A 25,848-nucleotide genomic window follows, 5' to 3' on the forward strand; every position below is an offset into this window, starting at 1 on the left:
TCAGGCCCTATCACTTCTTTCTTGGTGTCCACCTACCAGGTACTAGGGATTCGAGACCCCTGAGGGGCTAGTCACCTGATCCAGGAGATGGAGCCTGGAAACATAGGCCTTCTCAGTTTGCAGGAGCTCATTGGCAATGTGGAACACCTTCTGTTGCACGGTCAGCTGGAAAGGAGAAGAGGCACCAGGTGATCCATTATCTTGTACCCTAACCCTCAACCAAGCCCCCAGAATTTTCAGAACAGTTCAAATGCTACTCTAAGTCTAATGCCTCTCAGAGATAACCCTACCTTCCACTTCTAGGCCTATAAATCCCATAGCTTCATTCATCCCTGACTCTCCGGGGTATCATAAAAGCCACCCCTCAATTCAGATGCCATGCACTTCTTCACTAGGCCACTCATTCACCCAGCGATCTGCCCTATTCATTCAGCATAGCGCAGTGATTAGGTGTGTGGGTGGGAAAGTCAGACTTCCTGGATTCAAATCCTAGTGCTCCCATTCATGAGCTTGCATAAATTATATAACTGTTCTGTATTTAAGTCTCTTTATATATTCAGATAATAATAGAGCCTAAGTCCATTTGTAATTGAGATAATGAAATGATTTAATACAAATAAAACATAGCAGACTACAGATTAAGTAGTCTAGAAATGTTAGTTATTTATTCACCCACTCAGCTGACTGTCAGAAAAGGCTTGCTAAGTAGCTGGAGTGGAAGGAAAACACAAAAGTCTAAAAATGTATAAAACTCCTTGCCTGATGGCCTACTTTCCTATTCATTGGGCATATATTTGCTGAGACCCTGGCCTTAGCCCCCACATTTAAGCTGAGTTCTGGTGGAGCAGGCATTCTGGCTGTGACCTAACTTCTGCCTATGGCTGGAAGGATGGCTCTGGAAGCAGTGCTAGGCTGCCAAGAAAGAGGTTCCTGCTGCTGAGAGCCTTTATCCCCAGAGCCTCAGGGGGACTCTCTGGGGGACTGTAGCTCTTGTGTCCCTCCAGAGGCCAGCTGTTGAGAAGTCTCTGTAGATGTGAGAGACTTTCCATTTTACAAATAAAGAAACTGAGGCTTGTGGTGGGGGAGCAGAGACTTGCCCGACATCACATAGTTACTAAGTCATGGGATTTTGCAGCTAGAACATGACTTTAAAGACCCCCAACCAGGATGCCCATCTTCAGGTAGAAAAACTGAGACCCAGTCAGTGGTTCTTCAATGAGGGTAGAACAATTTTCCAAGTGGGCATTTGGAACTGTGCACGGTAACTTTGGTAGTCACAGCAATGGGGGGGTGCAGGGATTTACTACTCATATTTAGTACTAGGGGACCAGGGAAGCCTGAGGTCCACAGTGGATACATGCTGTGTTTTGAGAAGTACTGAGCTAGGAGAAGAACCAAGCAGAACAGACAGGCTCCTGGTTTCTCCACGTGGTCCTGCCACTCAGTGAACATGGGTCAGTACCTCCACAGACTCCTGTCTCTCCATCAGGGGCACTGGGATTTCTCTGTCCTTTTCATCCTCCTCCTCGTCGTCTTCCTCCTCCAGGTCACTATCAACCTCCTGGGAGCTGGGCCGGTGGGGGTCAGCCAAAGCAACAGGGACACTGGCCAGGGCAGGGGGCCCAGGGCAGAGGCTGTGGCTGGGGGGCCCATCCTCACTGACGAAGCAGGTCTCCTCACTGTTAGATGGTGAGCTGATGCTGTCAATGCCGCTGTCTCGGTTGGGCACCTTCTCGCCATCCCGGGGCCCAGGAGCCAGCAGGAACAGGCAGCGGGAGGCCTCACCCTCAGGCAGCTGGGGTGCTGGTGGCTGTAGAGGTGGCTGTGGCAACATGGCTGGCTCTGTGGGACCTGGGCTGGGGCCAGGAGCTGGCCTATCCGAGGCGACAATCACAGGCTCTCTGAGGTAGGTGGTGGACACACATGCAGGCAGGGTGTGAGCTTGACTGAGGTCTTACAACTGTCCTTCCTATCCCAGGTCAACCCTCACCCCTAGGGACCAGACTCACCTTTCAAATTTCTCGATCAGTGAGGATACTGCGGCCGAACCGGGGTTGGCCTCTGCCCTGGGAGCCAGGCCCTTTGCCACTCGGGGGTCTGCAGGCAGCGGGCGTGATGGTGGAGGGGGGATGGGCTCAGATGGAGGGGGCATTCGGGGCATCTGCAGGTAGCTGGGCTTTGGGGGGACTGAAGAGATGGACAGGAAAAAGATGGAGAGGAGATCCCAGTGAGCTGGGTTTGGATGAGGCTGTCATGACCAAGCCACAAGCTTCTCCACAAACTCCCAGTCTACACCTTTGCCCAAGGCAGGCACAGAAGCAGGCCTGAGGTGAGGTCCAGTGTGCATACATTAGCTCCAAGACACAGCCTTCTGCCCCTAGACCATGGTGCTTCCTATTCTTCTAACATGTCTTCTTCTCTGCCACTGGCCAGTCTCTACCCTCCTTTGTCCCCTTACCCGGGCCATTTCACTGCCACTCTCTGGAACAACTTACCCTGTGGCTTTGGGCCTGGTGCCCGCTTCAGTGGTGAAGGACGCTGGCTGGGGGTTTCCGTGGGGGGACCAGGGTCTGAGCGAAGCCTCTGGGGACCTTCTGGATGAGGCTCAATGCTCTGACCAGGATCAAGGGACAAACTTTTAACCAGGATCCGGTTTCCCTGGTGCAGCCCTGCAGAAAGGGAGAAACTTGGTGTGAAGCAAAGGATGTTACTGCAAAGGGGGCTGGAGAGTAGCACATCTAACAAGTATTTGGGGTGTCTCATGTTTCCCTGAGTCCCTTTTCTAGCCACAGTGCCTTTCTGGGAAGCCCCTATCCCAGCTCTTGGATAAGGAGTCAAGCCCAGGGCTGTGGCTGGCAGTTTTCATCAATACACAAGACCTTTGACAACATGACAAGAGTTCTTTGTGATCAGTACATTGATTCCTTGTATGTTACTAGGCATTATTTACTTGGGAGTTTAACCAGGTGCGGGGGCCGGGAGTGAATACCCTATAGTTTGCTTATGTGTTTACAGGCCTTGTTTATACGGATAAAGTGGGTATGCTGAGCCAAAACCATTCTTTACCCTTTTTCTTAGAGTCCTGAGGATACTTCCTTGGGGTCCTGTGGACTTCCTTGTCTACAATTTTATATAGCTGAATGTCTGGCAAGTATTAAAATTGTATTTCATGAGCAAAAGTTTTGCTTCTTAAAATCCCACATTCTCACTAATCTGAACTACTCTCCTCCACACTCCCACACATGCACACACACACGCACCCAGAGTTCAGGTCACATGAACAGCCTTAAGACAGCGACAAACTCAGAAAATGGAGGGCCTTTTTGTACTGTCCCTCTTGTATCACTGTGGGCTCCCTGAGCCCACCTGTCTTTGGTTCTGGGAGAGATGATAATCACACTTGGGAGGGAAAGATTTGGTCTGGCTGCAACAAGGGACCCCCTCTCCTGCCAGGGATGACATGCCCTCAGTGAAGAAGTGTGAGGCTCAGGTGGGCTGGGCTGGGCAGAGAGCTGTGGGGGGTCTGATATGATCAAGAAGTCAGTAGAGGTCAGAGCAGAGAGGGAAAGGCCTGGATGGCAGGCTGGGGATCAGAGTGACCATCCTGTGGGCAAAAGGGGGCCACGAAAGGCCATCATGTAGGGAAGGATGCAGGCAAACAGGTTTGAGGACAAGAGAGTGGGTGGCAGTCAAGAGCTCCCACCTGCACATGGTGTCAGTTTTGCTGTGCCACAGCCACATGGCCTCATAGCCACAGAGGGTATGTTACCCTGGGACCATATACTCTCATACATGAGGGGCAACAAACAGGCCCACTCAGTCACAGAGACACATGGGGTTATTTAGTGTTTCACACAATTGCAGAGCCACATACATTTGAATATTTGATCACATGCTATCATGTTCCTGGAAACCTGGTCCTGTACAGTCAGAAAGACCCACAGTCATTACCTCACATATCATCATGCAGCCCCACGGTAACCACGTTAATGTACAGCCGCAAAGACACAGTCACACAATACAAGTCTACCATTTCACAACATTCTCATACAACAATCACCCAACAATTTATCATCATATACCCACTTATATACTCCTTAAACATGGTTCCACTAAGTCCCACAAAGATATGCAGTATCACTTATACTGTGTTTCACAATGGCAGGGCCACAGTATCATACCAGGTTCACATACCCGTAAACGGTTCACACAGTCACAAAAATTATAGTCATACAGGGTCATTATCCCATGTCAGATACAACCTCAGCACAAAGTCACATACTACCATGTACCAGAAACATAGAACATAACAGATGATATAGACACATGGTATAACTACTCTGTCATACACATGAAACAAGCATGTCCTTGATATCCCTGGCTTTTGGGCTGTTATACACACACACACACACACACACACACACACGGCACTTGCCTCCTGGTCTAGTCAGTCACATGACCTGTGTTACAAAAACACAGCTAAACACATACACACAAACACCATATAGGGTCACATAGGCAAAAAAAGAGAGAGAGAGTTGCAGGGAAATTTAAGTCTCCTAGTCCTAGAAAGAAGGAGGAGGAGCCCAACCCCCAGGGTTCTGGCAGTTTCCCTGAGTCCCTGACACCACACTGCCCACACTCTAGCCAGACGGGCCTCAGGGGGCTCGGTCATGGTTCCCTCCCAGTCCTGAAGGAACATGGTGCCCCAGGCCCCAAATTGAGCCCTCTTCCCCCACTCTGTACCTTGCTTTGGGTGCAGTTTCCTCACTTCCTTTCCCACCTGAGCAGGCAGGGCCCTGGCTGGGAGGGTGGAGGTGTTCCTCTCAGCTTAGCTGGGCTGCTCACTCTGCCCTGCTCAGCACATCCTGGCCTGGTCCTGCCCTGCCCTCCCCCCTGGGTGTGGGGTTGAGGAGGATGAATCACCTGGAGGGTGGCACATGCAGAAACATAGTTGGAGAGACACATGGCCAGAGAAATGAGAGACAGAGAGTAGCTGACATGGCCAGTGATCCAGGGAATAAAGCCAGACACTCCTTCACGCAGAGACCTTGCTCAGAGATACACACATATGTGCTGGGGTCCTTGTTTGCTTCCTTAGGCCTGGGGGAGCTGAGCTGGCCCTGTTTCCATGCCTCAGGGCAGGCAGGCCTCCCTGGACAAGTCCTCCCCACCCAGTCTGTAGAGGGCAGTAGGGTCCCTGGATGGGCCTTCTCTTCCTTTGCTTCAGTGCTTGTTCTGGGGATAGGGTGACAATGGCTCTGCTGGGGCCCACCTCTGTTCCCTCCTCGCCCACCTCACCTAGGAGTCCACAGGTGTATCTACCTCACCTTTCTTCCTGCCTCTGTGCAGGCAGCCCTGCAGAATGGGAAGCTGAATGAAATTCATACATTCTGGGGTATCTTGGGTCCTGTGTGACAGGGGCAGGGATTTTCAGCTCAATTTCTAATGAGGTGATGAAGACAAAGAAAGGGGCAATGTATTGCCCGAGATCTCACAGTAAGTCAATGGCAGACTTTCAGCAGATTGTTCCTGGACTGAACTCCTTTCTTAACCATCTTCTCCAAGGGGAGTCTGGAAAGAAGGGGAACCAGGAGAAGCAGGAGTGGACCTCAGTGTTTCAGAAAGTGGTGAGCTGCAGTGTGGCTAGGAAGAGCAATGACCCCAAGCCCGCTGGGTTCCAGTTCAGGAGCCCAGGCCTGGCCAAGAATGAGGAGGGGCTCCACTGAGGTAAAGAAGGTTCAAGATCCTTCTCTCTATTTCAGTGACCCCCTCCCTGTCCCTCTGCTTACCTTTCCCTGTCTCCTATGTTTTCCCTCAGTAGAGCCCTTGGCCCCAGGTCTTGCTCCCTGCAGGTGGCGGCATGAAACTTCAGATCAGGTCATGCCACTTACCTGCACAATAACCTTCTGTCACTCTCATGGGGAAAATAGGAACTTCTCAGCTAGGCCTCTGTGGCCCCTCATGAACTGCTGGACTTTTCGGTTTCCCTTGGGTTCATTTAATCCCCCAAATATTTCTGAGCTCTGCTCTGAGCCTGGTAGACTCTGTGCTGTGGAATATAAACATCCCATCCCTGCTCTCTGCGAGCTTCTGGGGAGGTCCTCCCCTTCCTAGATACCACAGCCCTCCCCACTGCTCCATCTCCTTCCCACACAGCTAGGGCCGGCATTGGTTTTCTCCAGCCCATTTTTTGTGGTTGATAATCCACAAGTCTCTCTCTCACACACATAAATGAACGCGCACATCTACATGCCTGACAATGTCCTCCACCAGGACTGCGCCCTCTCCACTGGGGTCACCAGAGTCCCCAGTGCCCTCTGGAGTAGAGGCCACTAAGGACCCCCATCCCACCCCACTCTCATAAAGTCACACCACCAAACCTCATAACACTTCGTGAAATATATACCCAGACATACACCAACTCTGCAGTCCTGGAAGACCTAGTGAGAACCTCTTGGCACAATGCATACACACACAGCCACTACCACAACTAGGGCATCTCCCATCATCCATGGGAAGCACACCCTGGGCACTGCCCCCAGCACTGCCATAGGGTACAGGTATGGGTTTGTACCCTGACAGAAGAAGAAAAAAAAAAGATCAAAAATATAAACAATAAAATGGCAATAGCCCTGGCTGGTGTGGCACAGTGGATCGAGTGCCAGCCTGTGAACCAAAAGATAGCTGGTTTGATTCCCAGTCAGGGCACATGCCTGGGTTATGGGCCAGGCCCCCATTTGGGGGGCCTGCAGGAGGCAACCGATCGAAGTTTCTCTCACACATTGATGTTTCTCTCCCTCTCTTTCTTCTTCCCTTCTCCTCTCTCTAAAAATAAAAATAAAGTAAAAAAAAAGGTGAAGAGATTAAGAAGTACAAATTGGTAATTACAAAATAGTCATGGGGATGTAAAGCACAGCATAGGGAATAGAGTCAATAATATTTTAATAGTATGTGTGGTGTCATATGGGTACGAGATTTATCAGGATGATCACTTAGTAAGTTATGTAATGTCTAATCACTGAAACTAATATAATAATGTATGTCAACTGTAATTGAAAAAGAAAAAAATGATTAAATGGCAAATGATGTACATACACACAACCACCACTGTCACTAGGGCATTTCTCCTCTTCCACTGGAAGCACACCCGGGGCACTGCCCCCAGCAGTTCCGTGGGGTGGAGGTGCATGTTTACACTCTGACATGCCCTCAGCAGGCCAGAGGGCAATCTTGACCCTGACCTTCAGTGAGCTCCCAATCTCAAAGACAAGAGACTCTCATTCAGGAGAAGCTTAGTGTGGCTCAGTAAGTGCAAAGCAGTCAGCAGGTCAGGGCCTAGGGAAGCTCAGGGGAGGGAGAGGAAGCCACGGGTTGGCCAGATAAAATACAGGCTACCCAGTTGAATTTGAATTTCAGGAAAACAAGGAATAATTTCTTAGTGTAAGCATGTCTCATGCATACTTATACTAAAAACTTACTATGCTATACTAAAAATTGTATCTGAAATTCAAATCTAACACTACTTTTTTGGGTGAATTCCAGCAACTCTAGTAAATGAGGGCTTCGAGTGAATGAAGCAGAGCCAGATCTGCCTGGACATTTGTCCACTTAGGCCTCAGGCAAACTGTGGCCTCGGTGCTATTACCTTGCACTGTGTGCTTCTGAATACTCACGAGGGTGACCTTTATTTTAGGGATAACCTTGACTCTGGTCTTATTTATTAAAAAATAAAGTTAATAGCCCTGGGTAGCTCAGTTGGTTGGAGCACTGTCCTGTACACCAAAAGGTTTCAGGTTCAATCCCCAGTTGGGGCACATATGGAGGCCACTGATTGATGTTTCTCTCTCATATCAATGTTTCTCCTTCCCTCCCTCCTCCTCTCTCTAAAATCAATAAACATATCCTTGGGTGAGGATTAAAACACAAAATGAAACATAAACGAAGTCAATGATTAAAAACCTGTGGTACTTGGCTATTCCAAAGATGAATGGCGAGATCACAGTTGCCGACTGCACTGCCTGGGTTAAGGTGTCACAACACCTTCATTAGGAATTGCTGGTTCAGGAGTCACACAGATGCCAGTTAAATCCCAACACCTGCACTTACTACCTGTGTGACCCTGCGCAAGCCTCTCCAGCTATCTGAGCGTCACTTTCCATGTCTGGAAAATAGGGTAGCAATCACAGCTCCCTGGTTTTAAGAGTACATGAGACAACGAAGGGAAAGGGCATAGTAACCCCCTATCCACAGAGCAATGCGGGTTAAATTTGAAAGCCAGCAGAACTGCACATCCACAAAGACATGAAACTACTCACACAGATATGTAAACCCACAGGCCACAACACAACACGAAGCCATTGACGCTGAGAAACACAAGCAAACCACCTAGAGACGGACACTGAATGCAGTCCCACTGTCCAGCGACAGCTCCTCACATTGGGGCGGGATTCCTACTAGAATCAGGTGGCAGTGAAAACACAATGGTGCCTAATCTCCTCCTCCCCCACCCCCAGTTCAAACTCAGTCCAAGCTATAACCCATACAAAATTCTGAAAGTAGTGTTAAAAAGATAACAACATTTTGAATTTTCCCATGACACCTTATTGTTATTGAAATAGCAAAATCATTCCAAAAATTGTTTCTGGTTGCTGCAAGTCCCTGCTTGGTAGGCTCCCTGAGCACATGCTTCTGGGCTTATTGGCAGAGCAGGTCTACCCTGTAACTGAGTTTGAGGACAAGGACTCCTCTGGTGGCCCATTCCCAAAGGAAACAGCTCTTGCTTCTCCCTCAGCTCTTTCTGGGAATTTCAGCTCCTGGCTTTTCCCCTCCCCAGCCAGAAGCACCCCCTCTCTTTTTTTTCCCCAGCTGTAGGCTTGGCTTAATCTCAAGGCAGCTAATAGGGCCTCAGACTGGACCTCAGCCAGGCCATTAACTTCCTGAGTGATCTGGGGAGTCACTTCACAGCTCTGGACCCCAATTTCTCCATTTGCAAAATAAAGAGAATGTATGTGCCCCTCCTCAGTGTGAGGAAATGGTGAGATGCTAATGTGGGTTGACCGGTCCCAGCACTCAGGCCTCTGATCCCCAGTGCATGCCCAGATCTCTGCCTCTTCAGGCTGAGAGGTAGGCCCCAGGGACTGCTGGAATTCCTGGGGGTGGGGTGGGGTTGGGGAAAGGGAACAGAGGGTGTGGAGAAGAAAGAACAACAGCAAATAAGAAAGTGCCTTTTAGGAAGCCAGTTCAATGGGGGGCAGGGGAGTCCCTCAGCTTGATGAAGAAAAGAAGGGATAAAGGCATAGCTCCTCCCCCTCTTCCCATCTGCCCTTTGAACATGAGGTCCAGTCTAGAGGCACCATTACACTTTTGTGGCCAGACTGCTCCCAGACCTTGCTTGACCTGGCAGATGTTCTCTGAAAGTTCAGACACCAAGCTCTGTCAAGTTTGAAAAGTGCAGGGGTACCCTGTGGGTAGCTGGAGGGTTCCTTCCCTGAAGCAGACCAGTCTTCTGAAACATAAGGACCCTGCAGAAAAATGAAGCTGCCTTCTAGAGAGGGAAGGCACTTTTGGAAAGTGGGAGCCATTCTGGCGAGTAAGGAGCTGCCCAGAGTGTTCCCTCCTGCAAAATGGAGAAATTTTCTTTAAGATGAAGGTCTCTTTGATAAAGAGAAGGTGCCTTATGTAAAGGGAAGAAGTTTCTATAAAATGGAGGCACTTCCTTCAAAGCAGGGGGACATTCTGTAAAGTGAGGAAGAGTTCTATAAAGGCCCTTTTGTAAAATGGGTGACCTGTTTGTAAATAAAAGACTCCTTGACAAAATAGAAGAGTGTTTTCTAAAATGGAGGAACTCGTTTTTGCAAAGTGAGACACCTTCTGTAAAATGAGGGACGTTTCTATAGAGTGTGGACCCTTTTGTTAATCAGCTTAACAATAACCCACAACCTTTGGACCAACTGAGTGTGGACCCTTCTGTAAAGTGAGGACCCTTCTGTCAAATGGGACAGTAAGGCAAGAGGGAATGGTGAGAATTAGGGTAAACTGGAGAGGCACATGCCTCTCCTAAAATATGCACTGCAGCTCCTCCCCTCTATCTAATTAATTGTTGCATTGAAGTAACAGGGCCCTGTATTTATTTTCAGATCTTTCAATATTTTGAGAGAATGAGAAATCCAGAATTTAATGCGAAATCCCCCGATTTAAAAAAAAACAGTGAATAGACCAAATGAAACATGTGAGTCAAATGCCACTTGTAAGCCGCTATTTTGCAATATCTTAATTAGATGGTCCTTAAAGACCCTTCCACCTCTGCCATTTACCTCCTGTCTTATCTTATGTGCTGTACCTCTTGGGTGGCAGCCTTGGAGGCCTTCTCTTTCATCCCTGGAAGACCAAGTCTCCCCTGGATCAGAGAAGGCCCAGGGAGGTAGCTCATGCAATACTTGTCAGCAGTTTCCTGAACTAGAATCTGCCTTTTGTTCTATCTGGTCCATTTCACGATCTGCCCTGGGCAGGACACCTGGAGAAGAGAGCAGGGGTTTACAAGAACTTTCAGAACTCTCTGGAACTTAAGGTGTTCACTTTTTAAAAAAATTAATATGTTATTTATTTATTTTTAGAAAGAGGGGAAGGGAAGGAGAAAGAGTGGGAGAGAAATATCAATGCGTGGTTGCCTCTCGTGTGTCCCCTGCTGGGAACTGGCTTGCAACCCAGGCATGTGCCCTGACTGGGAATTGAACTGCGATCCTCTGGTTCACAGGCCCACACTCAATCCACTGAGCTACACCAGCCAGGGCAAGATGTTCACTTTTTAATGGAGAATATAAGGTATGGGGATTCAACTGTTTGTTGAGCACCTACTCTGGGCCAGGCATTGTGTTGATGCTTCCCTGTATGGCATCCAGCTGACAAGCCTGTGCGCTCTTAGCTCCATTTTACAGATAATGAAACTGAAGCACAGAGAAGCAAAATCAATGGCCTGAGGATACACAGCTAGAAGTGGGTGAGCTGAGACTTGATCCCAAGTCTGCCTGTGCCCAGAGTCACAGAGCACATCCTCAGTCAATGTTTGCTGAGTTGGGGGGGAATCACATTGGGGGGGTGGGGAGAGGACTTTCTAAAGGAGGTGATTTTTGAATTGTGCTGTTCAGGATGGGTGTGTTTTTACAGATATGGACTGACTGAGCATGGTCCCGCAGGCAAGGGAAGAAAAGTGAGCAAAGGTGTGGACACTAGACCTGGGGAGGTGAACGGTGTGTCTGAGGGCACAGTGAACAAATAGCCTGGACTTGCAAGAAGTTTCCACAGCAGGAAGGGTCAGGAAAGGCCAAAAGACAGGCAGGCACCGCCCCCCCCACACACATCGACCACCGCCACCAAGATATTAGGGAGTATACAGAGATAGACTACGGCACAGAGACACACACAGATACACAATATCTACATACAAAGACATATCTAGAAACCTCCAGGGGCTTAGACAGAGCTGAGGGGATACACACCTAGGCATATGGGAACATACAACATATACAGACTCAAAGACACACATGGATATACAGACATACTCAAACACACAAGGACAAACAAACAAGAACGTTAAGGTATAAAAAAACCTGACCCACAGGGAAAAAGACAGCCAGGCACATGTGTGCATTCATGCACACACACGCACACACCATACGGACACAAGAGAATACAGGCAGCCCTTCCCTCTTCTGGTTGCTTGATTGCCTTGAGGGCTGGGCTACCTCCTCCCTGTGTCTCTGAACCTAAGGCCAGAGAAGGATGGGGGTGGTTGCTCCACCCCCGGGAGGGGCTGGGGACTTCAGAGGACAGGAAGAGAAGGGAGTGGAGCTGCAGCTGGGAGCACTGGGGGCAGTAATTATCCAGTGCTGGGACTGCCACGCTGGCTGGGATTTTCCTCCGGTTGAGGACAAAGCCACTATGAGATGGCTCCTGTGACCCCTGCTGTGTGTAACCCCAGGGACCCCAACACCCACCCATCTCCCTTCCTATCTCACCAGAGGCCTGGTCAAAATACAGGGTTGGTAAAACAGAGATTATGAAGGAAAGAGAGAGACGCTGGGACAAAGATGAGGAGGGAGAAGACAGGAAGGGAGTCGGAGGCAGAGATGCAGGCCGAGAGGCCAAGGGGCAGGGACCAAAAGGGCAGGGCCATTTATGGAACATGACTACAGTGTGCCATGATGAGTGCTGAGGGCTTTACCTGTGGCATTTATTTCTTACAACGACCCTAGGTGGTGGGAAAATGACCCCATTTTCTAGATGAGAAAACTGAGGCTCAGAGAGGTGAGGTGACTGGCCCGAGATCACATGAAGCTAGAAAGTGTCAGGGCTGGATCTGGGGGGCTCTCGCCACTGCCTGACTTTGCCAGAGCCATGGGGTACAGAGATCTCTGAAGGAATTATCTGGAGACAGCAGTCAGATGATCTGTAGGCTGGAGCCCCTAAGAGATGCACAGTGAGAGACCCACACCCTCCCTGCCAGCTCCCGGCAGCCCCAGGGTTGGGGGGGGGAGGGGCTGTGTCCACACCTGGAACACATTAGGCGGGGAGGCCCCGCCTAGGGGAGCCCGCTGAAGCTGCAGGGGGAGCAGGGAAGGTGAAGGTAAAGCTAAGGCGGTGGTGTGGGCGGCGGTGCAGGCCTAGGAGGCCCAGAGGAAGGGCTTCTATGCCAGCTGCAGCTCCTTGGGGCCAGCCCTGCCAGTCCTGCCTTTCCCGCTTTCTCCAGGCTCCTTCCGTCCATGACTTAACCCTTTCCATGCACAGGCCATGGGGAAGCGCCTGGAAGACTGGAAGCTTCCAGCACTGGGCAGAACCTACTGCTCCCTCCCTCTCTGGGCCTCAGTCACACACCTGTGCCCTTCATACCCCTCCCTGCCTTACTCTGGGGCCGGCATGGGCACAGCTGATGCCTATCGGACACCTAGATGCCCTTGTCTTTAGGCTCCTCAGAGTCTGCACCCTAAACCACACCCCCACCTCAGCCCCTGCATGGCTTCTCTTCCTGCCTCCCCTAACTAGGAATGGCAGGCACCTCCATGCGCCCAGCTCCCCAAGCCAGAGACTGGGCTTTCTCCACCACTCCTCCCTCCAACTCAACTCATACATACAGCCAGACCCCAATCCTGCAGACTCGACTTCTTAGTAGCTCTATAATCCATATCAATTTTTTTCTACTCCAGGCTAACTGGTTTCCCTGCCATCCTTGGAGCCCTCTACAAGGCACTCTCAACAGCACAACCAGCTTGTGAAAACACAGTCCCCTTCAATTCCTGCAAGCCCTGTGAAGGGCTCCTTTTGCTTTGGCTCCAGGGTGAGCTCCAAACTCCTGCACATGGGGACAAGTAAGGCCCAGCTCAGGAACACTTCCCCACCCCCACCCTCCAGCCACAATGGCCTCTTGTCTGTTCCTCGAAAGTGCTCTCTTCCGCCTGGGGCTTTGGCACATGTCGTTCCAGTGCCCCGAACGGCTTTTCTGCTTCCTACCTCCGGACTCCCATTTTTCCTTCAGGTCTCAATGTAAGTGTCCTCATTTCCTTACCCGCCCCCTCCTCATATGTTCCTGCAGCATTTGCACTTGGACTTGGTTGTCTCCCCTGCTAGAAAGGAGCTCCACCAGGATAGGGATTGTGTCTGCCTCAGTGTCCATTCATTACCTCTCACAGGGCCAAGCAAATACTAGGTACTCGATAAACATTTGTGAAATGAAGAAATGCCCTCCTTTCTTCCCTCTGTCATTCTTTTTTTTAATCTTTGCCTGAGGACATACTTCTTGATTTTAGACAGAGGGAAAGGGAAAGAGAGAGAGAAGGACAGGGAGAGAAACACTGATGTGAGAAACAACAGGCAACCTAGGCCTGTGCCTTGACGGGGAATCTAGCCTGTGACCTTTCTGTTTACAGTTATTGGACAAAACTCCAACCAACTGAACCACACCAGCCAGGACCTCTCTGTCACTCGTAATTAAGTGTTCACCAAGTATATATTGACACTACTATGCCAGACAAATGGGATGCATGACTTACAATGGGGAAACTAAGGCCCTGCAGGGACAAAGGAAGCCTCAGGGAATCAATGGCAGAGCCAGGAGGGTTGAGGTTTATTCTGCTGCTGCCCTGCAGCTTTGTCTTCAGCCCTGTGTGGGTTTCCAGACACCTTTTGGAGGTGTGATAACCTTCTAGGTCTAAGGAACTGGGTACTGGAGACTGGAGAGGCTGGACTCACTGATGCTAGGATGTCTGCTCTCACCAGATGAGGGAACTTAATTCTGTGGGGTTGGCCAATGGCAGATTGTGCTTCCTGCCCTCCATCCAGACAGGTTTTAGCCCCACCCCGCCAGTGTCTGGCCAGCTCCACATCTGCCTAAGGCATTTAGCTAACTGGCCCCTGGAAAGGCACGGTTTTGAGTCAGTCTGGGGAACTGTTAGCTGCCACGCCCCCTTAAGGCACCAGGTAGCACCAGCTGGGCCCTGACCCAGGCACAGACGCACCTAGGAACGGGATGCCAACCATCTGCGACTTGGAAACTTCAATTCTTTTCGTCCTGCCTGGGCAGGTTCTTTTCCCAGCTTCCCAGAGTCTTTACATTTTGTTGCGTTTATCTAGAAGGCCCCAGCTGAAAATTTAGGTCTTTTCTCTGATGCTCCCCTGGAATCTCAAACTGCTGCTCTCCAAAAAATCCCCAGCAGATTCCCCTCTTGTTATGAGTCCCCTCTTCTCCTTACCGTGAACAGCCTCCCTCTACGGCTTCTCGGGATGCTCTCAACAGGGAGAACATCTAGGGAGCCACAGGACCTGACTTTATCAATGTGTGACTCCCTCAGTTCTTTGCAATAGCCACTACCCCGGCTGTATGTGAAATGGGTCTCTTCTTTATGAAAATATCCTTTAAAAACTGTCCCCAAGGCATTTCTAAGGCAAAGTATGTGCAGGTAATGAATGATCCATCCAAGCAAGGGTGACTGCTACCTCGCTATCCAAGTCTTCAAGGATAGGACTGGCTCCCAGAACCATGCAAGCTCTCCCCATGGCACGCGTGGGTGGTGAGTCCCCATGATTGGCTGTGTGGTGAGAGCTCCCAATATCTCTGGCCAACACCTATTTTCTGAACTTTCCAAACCTACTGGCCACCTCCACCTGGATTTCCTCCCCGTGCCTCTCAAACTCAACATGTCTCAAATACAACTCAGTATCTTTCTCCAAACCTGCTCCTCCTCTTACATGTAGATGGCCCCACCACTACCCATCAGACTGATTCTGGACTTCTCCCTCTTCCTTGGCCTCTATATCCAAGCCACCACACCAAGGGCCACCCATGTTAGCACCTAAACATCTCTCAGATATTATCCTCCTCACCTGCCACTGCTGTGACCAAAGCTACCATCACCTGTTACTGAGATGACTGCAACGCCCCACAACACTGATCCGATTCTCGCACCCCTACCATCCAATCTCCACATGCAGCTATCAGGATCTCTCAAACACTCACATCTGTGCATGTCATTCCCTGCTTAATAAACCCTTCGAGGGTTCCGCATTGCTCTCAACATGAAGTGCCTTTGCCAGCCTTATCTCTCCACTCCTCCCAGTGCTAGCCCCAGTCCCCAGTATGCCCCGTGTCTCAGTGCCTCAGCTCCCACCAAACTTCCTACTTAAACTGCCCTCCATGTTCCTCTTAGCTCTATAAACCTAGCTGACGCCCGCACCCCCAGAGCCCTTCTTTAGGACTAGGCTCTGTTCTGGGCACTGCTGATGCCGGGGCTTCCTCTGCCTAGAGTCCCAGAACCGCAAATGCCTTCCAGCTTGAACTGCCAAATGGTAGCCATTCATGAGAGCTGGGCATAGAGGGTAAACTGAGGCAGCCAGTGTTGGTGTGTATACAGGTTAGGGACTGACTCACTTTCTGTAGCTTAGATTCCATGCCTCCTTTTGGGGTTGGGAGTGAGTGAGGCCCACAGAGAGGGCCTTGGAAGGGAGCCCAATGCATTCTCTGGGTCCTAATGATACTGACTCACTGTAGGACTCACGGGTAAACCTCTCAGAGCCCCCAGCACTCCAACTGGGAAGTGGGCTTGACCAGTGGTTCCTGCTCTAGGCTGTACATCAGAATCACCTGAGGAGCTTTGAAAATATATTCCTGGGCTGCAACTCCAAAATTCTGGAGCTCTGGGGTGGAGTCTGGGAATCACATTTATTTTTTCAAAGCCAACAAGTGATTCTGATGCTCACCCAGTTTGGGAAACCCAGAACCAGAAGGTGTCTAGGGCTTTTCCAGTTCCAATTCTAACTCCTGCAGTTTCTGAGAATGCCCCCAGCTCCAAATGAGAAGGAGCCAGCCCCTGTTGCTGCACCCTTCCACTGGCTCAGTCCTTTCGCTACCCATGAAAAAAAAATCAGGTGCAACTCTATTTTTTTTTTTTGACTGGTAGGGTCAGACCCAAAGCAACCACTTCACCTTAACATCTGGAAGAATATTCTAGGCCTCCACTCTGAGGAATAGGGTAGGGTTCCCCGAAAATCTGTGTGAGCAAGCCCACACCTGAGAAGTCCTTTCTGACTCCCTCAAAGCCCTCTCTGGCATCTCACTGCATTATCTCGGGAACCCAATGAAGCTGTAGGCTTTGTCAATCTGGGAAATGGGCACACATAAATGATTGCCCCCACCACACCAGGAATTAGGGTAACTAAAAGAGAAAGCACTTCGAATCAATTCAAGGCCCTTTACATGATTAAGATATAAATATTTTAAAGAGCCCCTCTGCCCAGGATGGGCCAATTAGTCCTAAGGATGACAATTCAGTAAAGGCATCAGCAGTCTGAGAGAGGAAGTCGGCAGGCACACAGAAGTCTTTCCAAGTGGACTAAAATGTTTCAATACTTGAAGCTCAGGTCTCTCTCTCTCTCTCTCTCTCTCTCTCTCTCTCACACACACACACACACACACACCCCTTACAACCACCAACCCTGCCCTCTCCAGGCCAATTATAGGCGAGTGCTGTGGAGGGAGAAGCAAGTCACTTGTGCCTACTTCTGGGCTGGCTGGGCAGTGGGGGAGGCAGGCCTCTCATGCCCCATGCTGCTGTGAATCACATGGCCCAGCACCCGCCTTGCCAGGCCTGAGTAATTCCTTCACCTCCTCTTCAGAAGGTTTTTCTCCTATATATATTTTTTAAATTATTTCATTCTGCAGGCTTTGCAATCAGTATCTCATAGCTGCCTCATGGCATTCTCTAGATGAAGAAATTGAGGCTCAGACAAAGGAAATCACTCACCCAGGGTCACACAGTGAGTCAGTTATGAATGGCTGGATGGGAGGCCAGATCTTTCCCTGACAACCTTCTTAGTCCCAATCCTCATCTTGGAGTTAAAAAAAAAAAAAAAGACAACCACCAATTACATAGGCAGGGACTCCATTGGGAAAAGGATCCTGGAAACTTTTTCAGGGAGGAGGGGAGTGGTTCAGGGTGGGTATTGTGATGGGTAATTGGGAAGGATTGGTGGAGTGGGAAGGCAACTCACAATTAGCACCATATACTGATCAGAGCCCAGGGACCTGTGCTGTAGACACTGCTTAGCTACTGAGCTGCAGACTAAGAGCGTGCGGAGGGTAGGAGTTCAATTGTCCTTCTCTTAAACTATAGTTACTGAAGGTCTACCATGAGCTCCCTTTGAATTTGTTCAGTCATCTGTTCTACCAGGCTTTATTGAGCACCTACTGTGTGCCAGGCACTGCACTAGTCTTGGGGATACAAGAATGAACAAAGCAGATCCAATCCCCTTGCCCTCACGGAGCTTGCATTCCAGTGAAGGGAGATGGGCAATTAACCAGAAGACACATACGATGAGATCAGTACAGACTGTACAAAGTACGAGGATGGTAGCACACTGGCAACTGCAATGGAGACCCACAAGTGGCCCTACCTAAAGTGGCCAGGGAAGGTCTCCTGGAGGAGGTGACATCTGAGCTGAGACCTGAAAGACGAGGAACGAGGCAAGTGGAAAGCAGGGGGAGGAGCTGCCAGGCATAGTGGAAAAGCAGATGCAAAGGTCCTGAGGTGGGATGTGGCATGTTTGGGGATCTGGAAGCAAGTGCTGTAATAATAAAGTGGATGAGTCTGCTCCACAATGGTGTCTATCAGGGGGAGTTTAAAAAATGATAGGAGCAACATGTAGGTCAGGGGGTTAAAGGCCTGTTGTCAGCAGAATATCTCTAAACCACACTGAGGGAACCCCTGAAAACTACCAGAGGTTCTATGACTAACCAAGGTTATAACAGTAGCAAAGGATCCATCTTGTTTGCATTTTATACTTCACTACTGCTACCTGGTGCTGGGCTACAATCCCCAAAACCTGTGGAGCCTGGGATGTGAGCCCTGAGGGCCCGCAGAGGCTTAACAACTCTGTCAGTGTAGCCCAGTAGACATGCACTGCTTTTCATTTAGGATACTAAGCTCAGGTTCACCTAGGGGGATGTCCACAGATCGGGGAGGCCCTGCTGGGCTCCTCGGACACTCAGGTCTGTGCAGTGCAAAGGCCTCTCCAAGCAATGGTCTGTAACCTGACCAAGAGCTGCTCCATCTCTGCAAATCCAAGTTCAAGCACCCTGATTTCTCCTCATAACCATGCAGCCATGTAGCTCTCCAGTTGTGCTACAACTGGCTTCTACCTGGCCTGACCCTTCTGCTGTCTCCCTACCCACCAGCCCCTCCAGCCTTCCCAAGGCTGACTTCCACCTTTCTCTCTCATCAGCACCTTCTGTTCCATCCTTCCCTTGTTCTCCTCCTACACACACCTGGCAAAACCCCAACCTTGGATCAATTCGCCATCCTTCTTTTTTTCCACTCTTACTCCAGAGCTGATGACCAGTACAGGAGAAAATCACATAAGCAGAAGGCTTGGCATTACTTTCATGGTCTCCAACCTCAGTTTGGGGGAAGCAGACAGACCACAGACTTTGGATTCAAATACATCGGGTTTTGAATCCTGACTCCATACTAGCTGTGTGACCTTGGGTAAGATACTTAACTTCTCTGAGCCTCAGTTTCCTCCCCTACGAAATGGGGCTAATGATACCTACTTCACAGGAGGCTCCTGAAGATTAAATGAGAACCCGTGTAAAGCACCCAGCCCAGTGCTTGGCACAATGTAGGCACTTGGCAATTTGGGGACTCCTTTTCTCCTATTCCCCCAAACAAACCGTTTCACCAACCAAATCTCCCTTACTGCCTTGCAGCCTTGTCCCTTTTTCTTGGAGTGCTCGCTCTCCCATTAGCCTCATCAGATAGAAGGGGGTCGGAGGGGATGAGGGGGCACAGAGGATAGAGAAAAGACGGGGGACAGAGGTTGAAAGGACTGGATGAAGGCCTAAGAAGGAGGGAAGAGGTTGGAGGTTGAGAAGATTCGAATGGTTGGGGTGGAGGGGCCCGAGGTGGAGCTCTGAGAACCCAAGAACAAGAACCCTTTCCCAATACCAGGCCCGTGGCCGAGCTCCCATGCTCTCTCAATCACTCACCAGGCCGGGGCTGCGAGCCCTCCAGGTGGTAGGAGAAGCGCAGGGCCCGGTGGTGCTGTGGACTGGGGCCGCAGGGCAAGACCCGGGGGCCTGGAGTAGCGCCGAGGATGGCGTCCGAGGGGCCGACAAACTGGGGATCCTGGGGTCCGCCTAGAGCCAAGCCTGAGTCCCTAGGCACCGGCAGTCCCGGCTCCAAGACTCCAGGGTCCGAGTCGGCACAGGCTGGTGGAGCGGCGCCGGGGGGGTTCACGGTCGGGTGTTCAGGCTCAGAAGGCCCGGCGACCACCAAGGCTCGGTGGCCATGCATGGTCCGGGCCTGGGCGCGGGGCCCGGGCTCCCCGCTTGGCTCCAGCTCCCGGGGTGGAGGCGCGGGCGGAGGAGGCCCGGCGCCCGGCAAAGCAGCGGCTTCAGGCTCGGGGGGCGGGGCTGCGGGCTCGGCCCCACTTTGGAGCCTCGAGTCCCCGGCCCGGGCCAGCAGCCGTGGCAGCGGTGGCAGTACCAGCAGCAGCCGCGGCCACCGCCGCTGCCGTGCCAGGCATCGCCGGCCCGGGCCCCGCGCGGGGAGTGGGCTCAGCGGGGCCGGGGGCCCGCTGGGGAGCGCTGTCTATGCAGCAGCGGCCGGGTGAGGGTCGGGGGCTGCGCTGGGCGCGGGCTCTCCTACAGGCGGCGAGCCACTTCCGAGGCCCCGGGGCGAGTCGGTCTTTTCGGAGAGCGGGGTCTCTTCTTTCTCCCGGAATGGGAATCGATCTGGGCTCCCCGGGCTGGTCGGAAAGGGTTCTTCCTCCCGCCGCAGCGGAGGCTGGAGGGTGGAGGGGAGGGCAGGGGAGGGGAGGGAGGGAGAAGAGGACGGCGGTGGCGGGGGGCGCGCTTGTGCGCTTCGAGCTTGGACTGCGGGGCTCGCCCTCAGTCAATCCCTCCGGACGATGCTCCAGCTGTGGGTGCAAGGGAGAGGCCACGGCCCGGCTCCACCGTCCTCCCCAGCCTCAGCCTGGATCTCCGTGCGGCGGGCGGGAAGGAGCCCAGGGAAGGGGGGTGGGGAGGCGAGAGCTGTCTTTGAGACAGCCGCAGGCACAGCGGCGCTGGGACCCAGTTACCCGGGCCCCGCCCCCTAGCCCGGGATTGGGGCTTGGCCACGCCCCCTCAGTGGGGGCCGCCTCGCTTCTGGCTGTGACCGCCTCCAAGTCCCTCCTCCCCCTCCCTTGAAAATTCCCCCTCAGCCTGCCTTCCCCATCCGTTCCTAGTCCCATACAGGCAAGTCTCCTGGCTCAACTCCCTAAATGTGCCTTTCTGTCTCATCTGAGGTCTTCCTCCCTCCAGTTGTCCTTCAATCTCTTTTCCAGAAGATTTTCCATATGTTCCAGAGTTTCCCTATGGATTGGCTCATAGAGCACTTGTCTTTGATATTCTTCACTGTGCTCAGACCAGACTTCATGGTCCTTTACTTAGCTCCTTTCTTGCCAATAGCCTCAGTTCCCAGGATTGTCGCATACCCCTGGCAACATCCCAACCTTCATACAGACCAACTATCCGCCTTTTCCATGCCTGTACCCAGGCAGCTAAACATGCTGGAGAAAACTGTCCAACCTCACAGATTTGTGCCACTATAAACTCTTGGTCCTAGCTTCTACCAGGCCCTCAGTGCTGATCTACAACTCTACTATGTATTTTAACCTAGGAGCCATTTTAACCTCCCCTCTCCTCAAACATCTAACTTCTCCATCTGTCCCCTAATCCTCAGCAGATGACCCCACCTCCTACTTCACAGATGAAACACAAGTCACTGAAAAGGAAGTTTTTGACTTTTTGCCACCAAATGTACAGAGCCTGTCACTTGCTCCTCCCCATTGACATCTAAACATACTCAGGTCTCTTCCATCTAAAAGCAAATTAACAATTACCACAAAGTCTCCCTCTCCAATCACCTCCCTCTCCTCTCTATAAACTTCTCAAAAGAGTCGCCTACACTTAACTGTCTTAATTTTCCCACTTCCCACTTATCTTTCAACCCACTCCAATCTGCCTCCACCACTTGCCTGATACTGCTCTCTCATCAAGGTCCGCCATGGCCTGTGTCACTAAATCCAACAGAATCTTTTCAGAGGTAATCTTACTTGACTTTTTGGTAGAATTTGACCCTGGTGACTACTCCCTCCTCCTTAAGCCACTTCCATGATGCCACACTCTTATTTTTCTCCTACTTTCTTGGTAATTCCTTTTTACTTTTCAGGCTCTTTGTCCAACCTTTAAATGTTGGTGCACATTAGAACTTTGGCCTGAGCCCTCTTGTCTTCTTTCCCTATATTCTTTCCTTTGATTATCACATTTGCTCCCATGGCTTCAATTATCATCTCTTTGCTGATACTGGAAGTCCAGATATTTCTCTTTTTTTTAAAGTATATTTTATTGATTATACTATTACAGTTGCCCCATTTCTCCCTCCCCTTTATCCCCCTCCTCTCTGTACCCTCTCCCTCCAGCATTCCCCCCCCCCCCCATAGTTCATGTCCATGGGTCACACATATAAGTTCTTTGGCTTCTCCATTTCCTATACTACTCTTAACCTCCCCCTATTTTGTACCTACTATTTATGCTTCTTATTCCCTGTACCTTTTCCCCCATTCTCCTTCTCCCCCTCCTGGCTGATAACCCCCCCATGAGATCTCCATTTCTGTGACTCTGTTCCTGTTCTAGTTGTTTGGTTAGTTTGTTTTTGGTTTTGTTTTAGGTTCAGTTGTTGATAGTTGTGAATTTGTTGTCATTTTAGTGTTCATCGTCTTGATCTTCTTTTTCTTAGATAAGTCCCTTTCACATTACATATCATAAGGGCTTGGCGATGATGAACTCCTTTAGAGATATTTCTCTTGACCATTGTATTCAACTGGTTACTAGACAGCTCTGCCTGAATATCCCAGAGACACCCAAAACCTTAGCTTCTTCCCAACTCAAGGCATTCTCCTCCTAACCTGTTTGTCCTTCTTTGTATTTTACCTTAGTGACTGACTTTAGTGAAAGCAAAAACCTGAGCTACACCCCTAATTCTTCTCACTGTTCAATCCCCCTGCAATCACCAAGTCCTGCCATTTTTACCCTCTGAATATCTTCCAAATTTATTTTTGTAGTCTCTTCATTTCTGCTGCCACTTCCCTAGTCTGGGCCAGCATCATTTCTAACCTGCAATGCTGTCACTGCCTTCCCATTTCAGTCTTGTTCCCTGGAATCTATTTTCTACACTGTAGGCAGTGTGATATTTTGAAAAGGTAAATCAAATCATATTGTCTTTGTGTTTAGAACCCTTCAATGAATCCCCATCAGCTTAAAAGGAAACCTACCTTCTGCAACAGGGAAGATTAAGCTGGACCCTGCATGATCTGGCCCCTCCCAGCCTGTCGAGACTCCACACAAGTGAAAGCTGAAATTCTTAGACTATTTCTTAGTCTCTCTAGTCTTTGCATATGCTGTTGCCTCTGCATGAAACTGTCTCCACATCTCCCCAACTCGACTTCAGTTGTTCTTCAGATCTCACTGATTTTATGAATGTCTTTTGAGCACACACAATGAGCCAGGAACTATGTGAAGCACTAGTTACACAGTAGTGAATAAGACAGATGTGAACAAGAGTGTGGTGAACAAAATTGACCCTCACATTTTATACTCCGGTGCTGGAGGGACCATAGAAGTAAACACACATAATTATAACACATAAACATACATAATTACAAATTGTGATAAGGCTATAAAGGGACAGAACAGGGTGATAGGAAAGACAATAATGGGCGGGACAATTTATCTTGAGCAGTCAGACAAGCTCTGATATTTGAGCTGAGACAGGAACGAGTAGGAGCAGATGATGAGTGGAGGCAAAAATGTTTCAGGCAGAGGACACAGCAACTGGGAAGGCCCTAGCGGGGACAGGGAAATGGTATACTTAGGAGCAGTAGGAAGGCTGGTGTGGCTGGAGCGTACTGAGCTCAGGGGTGGGAATGAGGTCGAAGAGGTAGGCAGGAGCCAGATAATGTAGGGCTTTATTGGCATGGTAGAGAGAATAAGTCTTATTCTATAAGCAAAAACAAGGTATTGAAGCAATGCTTTTTATTATTTATTTATTTCTCATTCACAAAATGGAGTATTTATTTTTAGGGCACTTTTGAATTTTGAAGGAGAAAAAGATTTAAGTCAGGTAATTAAATATGCAAATATGTATATACAATTGTGTGTGTGTATATATATATATACATGTATATATATATGTGTGTGTGTATATATATATATATATATATATATATATATATATGCTTTTCTCCAGTAAGTTAACTTACAAGTATTTTTTTCTTTATTTTTATTGTTGACACTATTACAGATGTCCCCATTTCCTCCACCCAGGTGGCCTTTCCTAGGTGGCCTTTGCCCACTTCCACCCAGCCCTGGCCCCCCTTCCCTCTGGCCATCACCACTCTGTTATCTGATGTGGTCAAATTGTACAATATACTTAAATTGATTTGAGAAAAGAATAGAAAAGATCATAATGTATACTAGGCTCAGTAGCAAGAGTATGTTTCATGAAACCTTTGTTTTAGTTTGTATCACACATGAACTGAATCATGATGAAATAGTACCTCTCTCTTTTTAAAAAAGATTTTATTTCTTCATTTATTTTTAGAGAGGGGGAAGAGAGGGAGAGAAACATGGATGTGAGAGAGAAACATTGATGAGTTGCTTCTTGTCCCTGCCCCAACTGGGACTAACCTGCAACCCCGGCATGTGCCCTGACCGGGAATGAAACTGGCAACCTTCCACCTTGGGGGAGAATGCCGCCCACCCAGCTGAGCCACAGCGGTTAGGGCAACAGTATCTCTTTTATAGATAAATGCTGAATATACTACACTGAAAGGTTTTAAGCTTGGGATTGACATGATATAGTTAATGTTTTAAAAAGATTACTTTGGCTGCCATGGACTGCACCGGATGTGGAGAAGATTAGGAGACTGTTGCCATCAGATGATGGAGAGTGGACTAAGGTGGTTATTGTTGTTGGTGGGGATGGAGAGAGGTAAACAGATTTGGGAGAGATTTAGCATTGAAAGGGCTTGGTGTGGTAGCTTGTGGGTGGGAGGGAAAGGGAGAAATCAAGGATGCCACCCAGAATTCTGGTTGTATGGAGCCACATCATTCACTGAGATGAGGAAGACAGAAAGAGGGATGTGTTTTTCAGAGAAGATCAAGAGTTTAGTTCTACATGCTATTGAGATAGCCAAGTGGAGAAGTCAAGCCAGCAGCAGTATATCCCAAGGGAGAGGTCAGGGTTTCAGATATAAACAAGAGTTGTCCATATAGAGATGAGAGAAGAGGTTAGTCTGAAACAGAGCAGAGAAAAGAAGAGCTTTGACTGAGCTCCAAGGAAATCAAATGTTAAAGGCTGGATGAAGAAGCAGGAGGTGGCAAAGAGACTGAGAAAAAGATAAGGACATACTGGGGGATGTGTCGGTGATGTTTCAAGAGTGCTGAGAAGTCAACAAGATGAGGATTAATAAGGGTCTTTGGATATGGACCCCTGATACAAGTAGTTTTGGAGGAGTGGTGAGGGTAAACACCAGAATGAATGAAGAGTGAACATATAGCCCTGGCTGGTGTAGCTCAGTGGATTGAGTGTCGTCCTGGGCACATACCTGGGTTACCGGCTAGGTCCCCAGCAGTGGGTGTGTGAGAGGCAACCACACATTGATGTTTCCCTCTCTTTCTCCCTTCCTTCCTCTCTCTCTAAAAATAAATAAGTAAAATCTTTTTAAAAATATTTTATTTATTTATTTTTAGAGGGGAAGGGAAGGAGAGAGGGAGAGAAATATCAATGTACAGTTGCCTTTTGTGGGTTCCCTGCTGGGAATTGGCCTGCAACCCAGGCATGTGCCCTGACTGGGAATAGAACCGCCATCGACTGGTTCGCAGACCTGTGCTCAGTCCACTGAGCTACACCAGCCAGGGCAAGTAAAATCTTTTTATAAAAAAGAGTGAACATATATACCATTGATAACAGAGTAAATGGATACAACCACTCTAGAAAAAGTTGGACACTTTTTAGTAAAGCTAAATGATGCACATATTCTATGACCCAGCAGTTATAAGGATGTATCCCAGAGCAGTGGTCCTCAACAATGTGGTCTGGTGATCGCAGGGGTGTGGTGGGGGTGGGAGGGTGGGGAGCCAAAACCATAATAATAGTAAGATGTCATTTGCTTCTTTTACTCCCACTCTCTCAAGAATGTAGAGTGGAGTTTTCTAGAGGCTACATCATGAGTGATATCACAATAGATTGAATGCAGAAG

At 49.6% G+C, this 25,848-nt stretch overlaps 1 protein-coding gene across 1 annotated transcript in view; it reads right to left on the bottom strand.

Moving 5' to 3' along the window:
• FGD1 (FYVE, RhoGEF and PH domain containing 1) overlaps positions 1-20,576 on the bottom strand; it is a 39,178-nt gene extending 18,602 nt beyond the window's left edge. Inside the window, exons 1-5 of the mRNA XM_037153752.2 lie at positions 19,532-20,576; positions 2,496-2,669; positions 2,010-2,187; positions 1,463-1,901; positions 76-165 (exon numbers count right to left, since the gene is read on the bottom strand). Coding sequence (XP_037009647.2) covers positions 76-165; positions 1,463-1,901; positions 2,010-2,187; positions 2,496-2,669; positions 19,532-19,838 — 1,188 coding nt within the window. The 5' untranslated portion in view covers positions 19,839-20,576. The remainder of the gene's footprint in view (positions 1-75; positions 166-1,462; positions 1,902-2,009; positions 2,188-2,495; positions 2,670-19,531) is intronic.
• Between the last annotated feature and the right edge of the window lie 5,272 nt (positions 20,577-25,848).

The sequence above is a fragment of the Artibeus jamaicensis genome, unplaced genomic scaffold (assembly GCF_021234435.1).
Source record: "Artibeus jamaicensis isolate MK-2021 breed Jamaican fruit bat unplaced genomic scaffold, CSHL_Jam_final contig_1410, whole genome shotgun sequence".
In the NCBI taxonomy this organism is placed as follows: domain Eukaryota; kingdom Metazoa; phylum Chordata; class Mammalia; order Chiroptera; family Phyllostomidae; genus Artibeus; species Artibeus jamaicensis.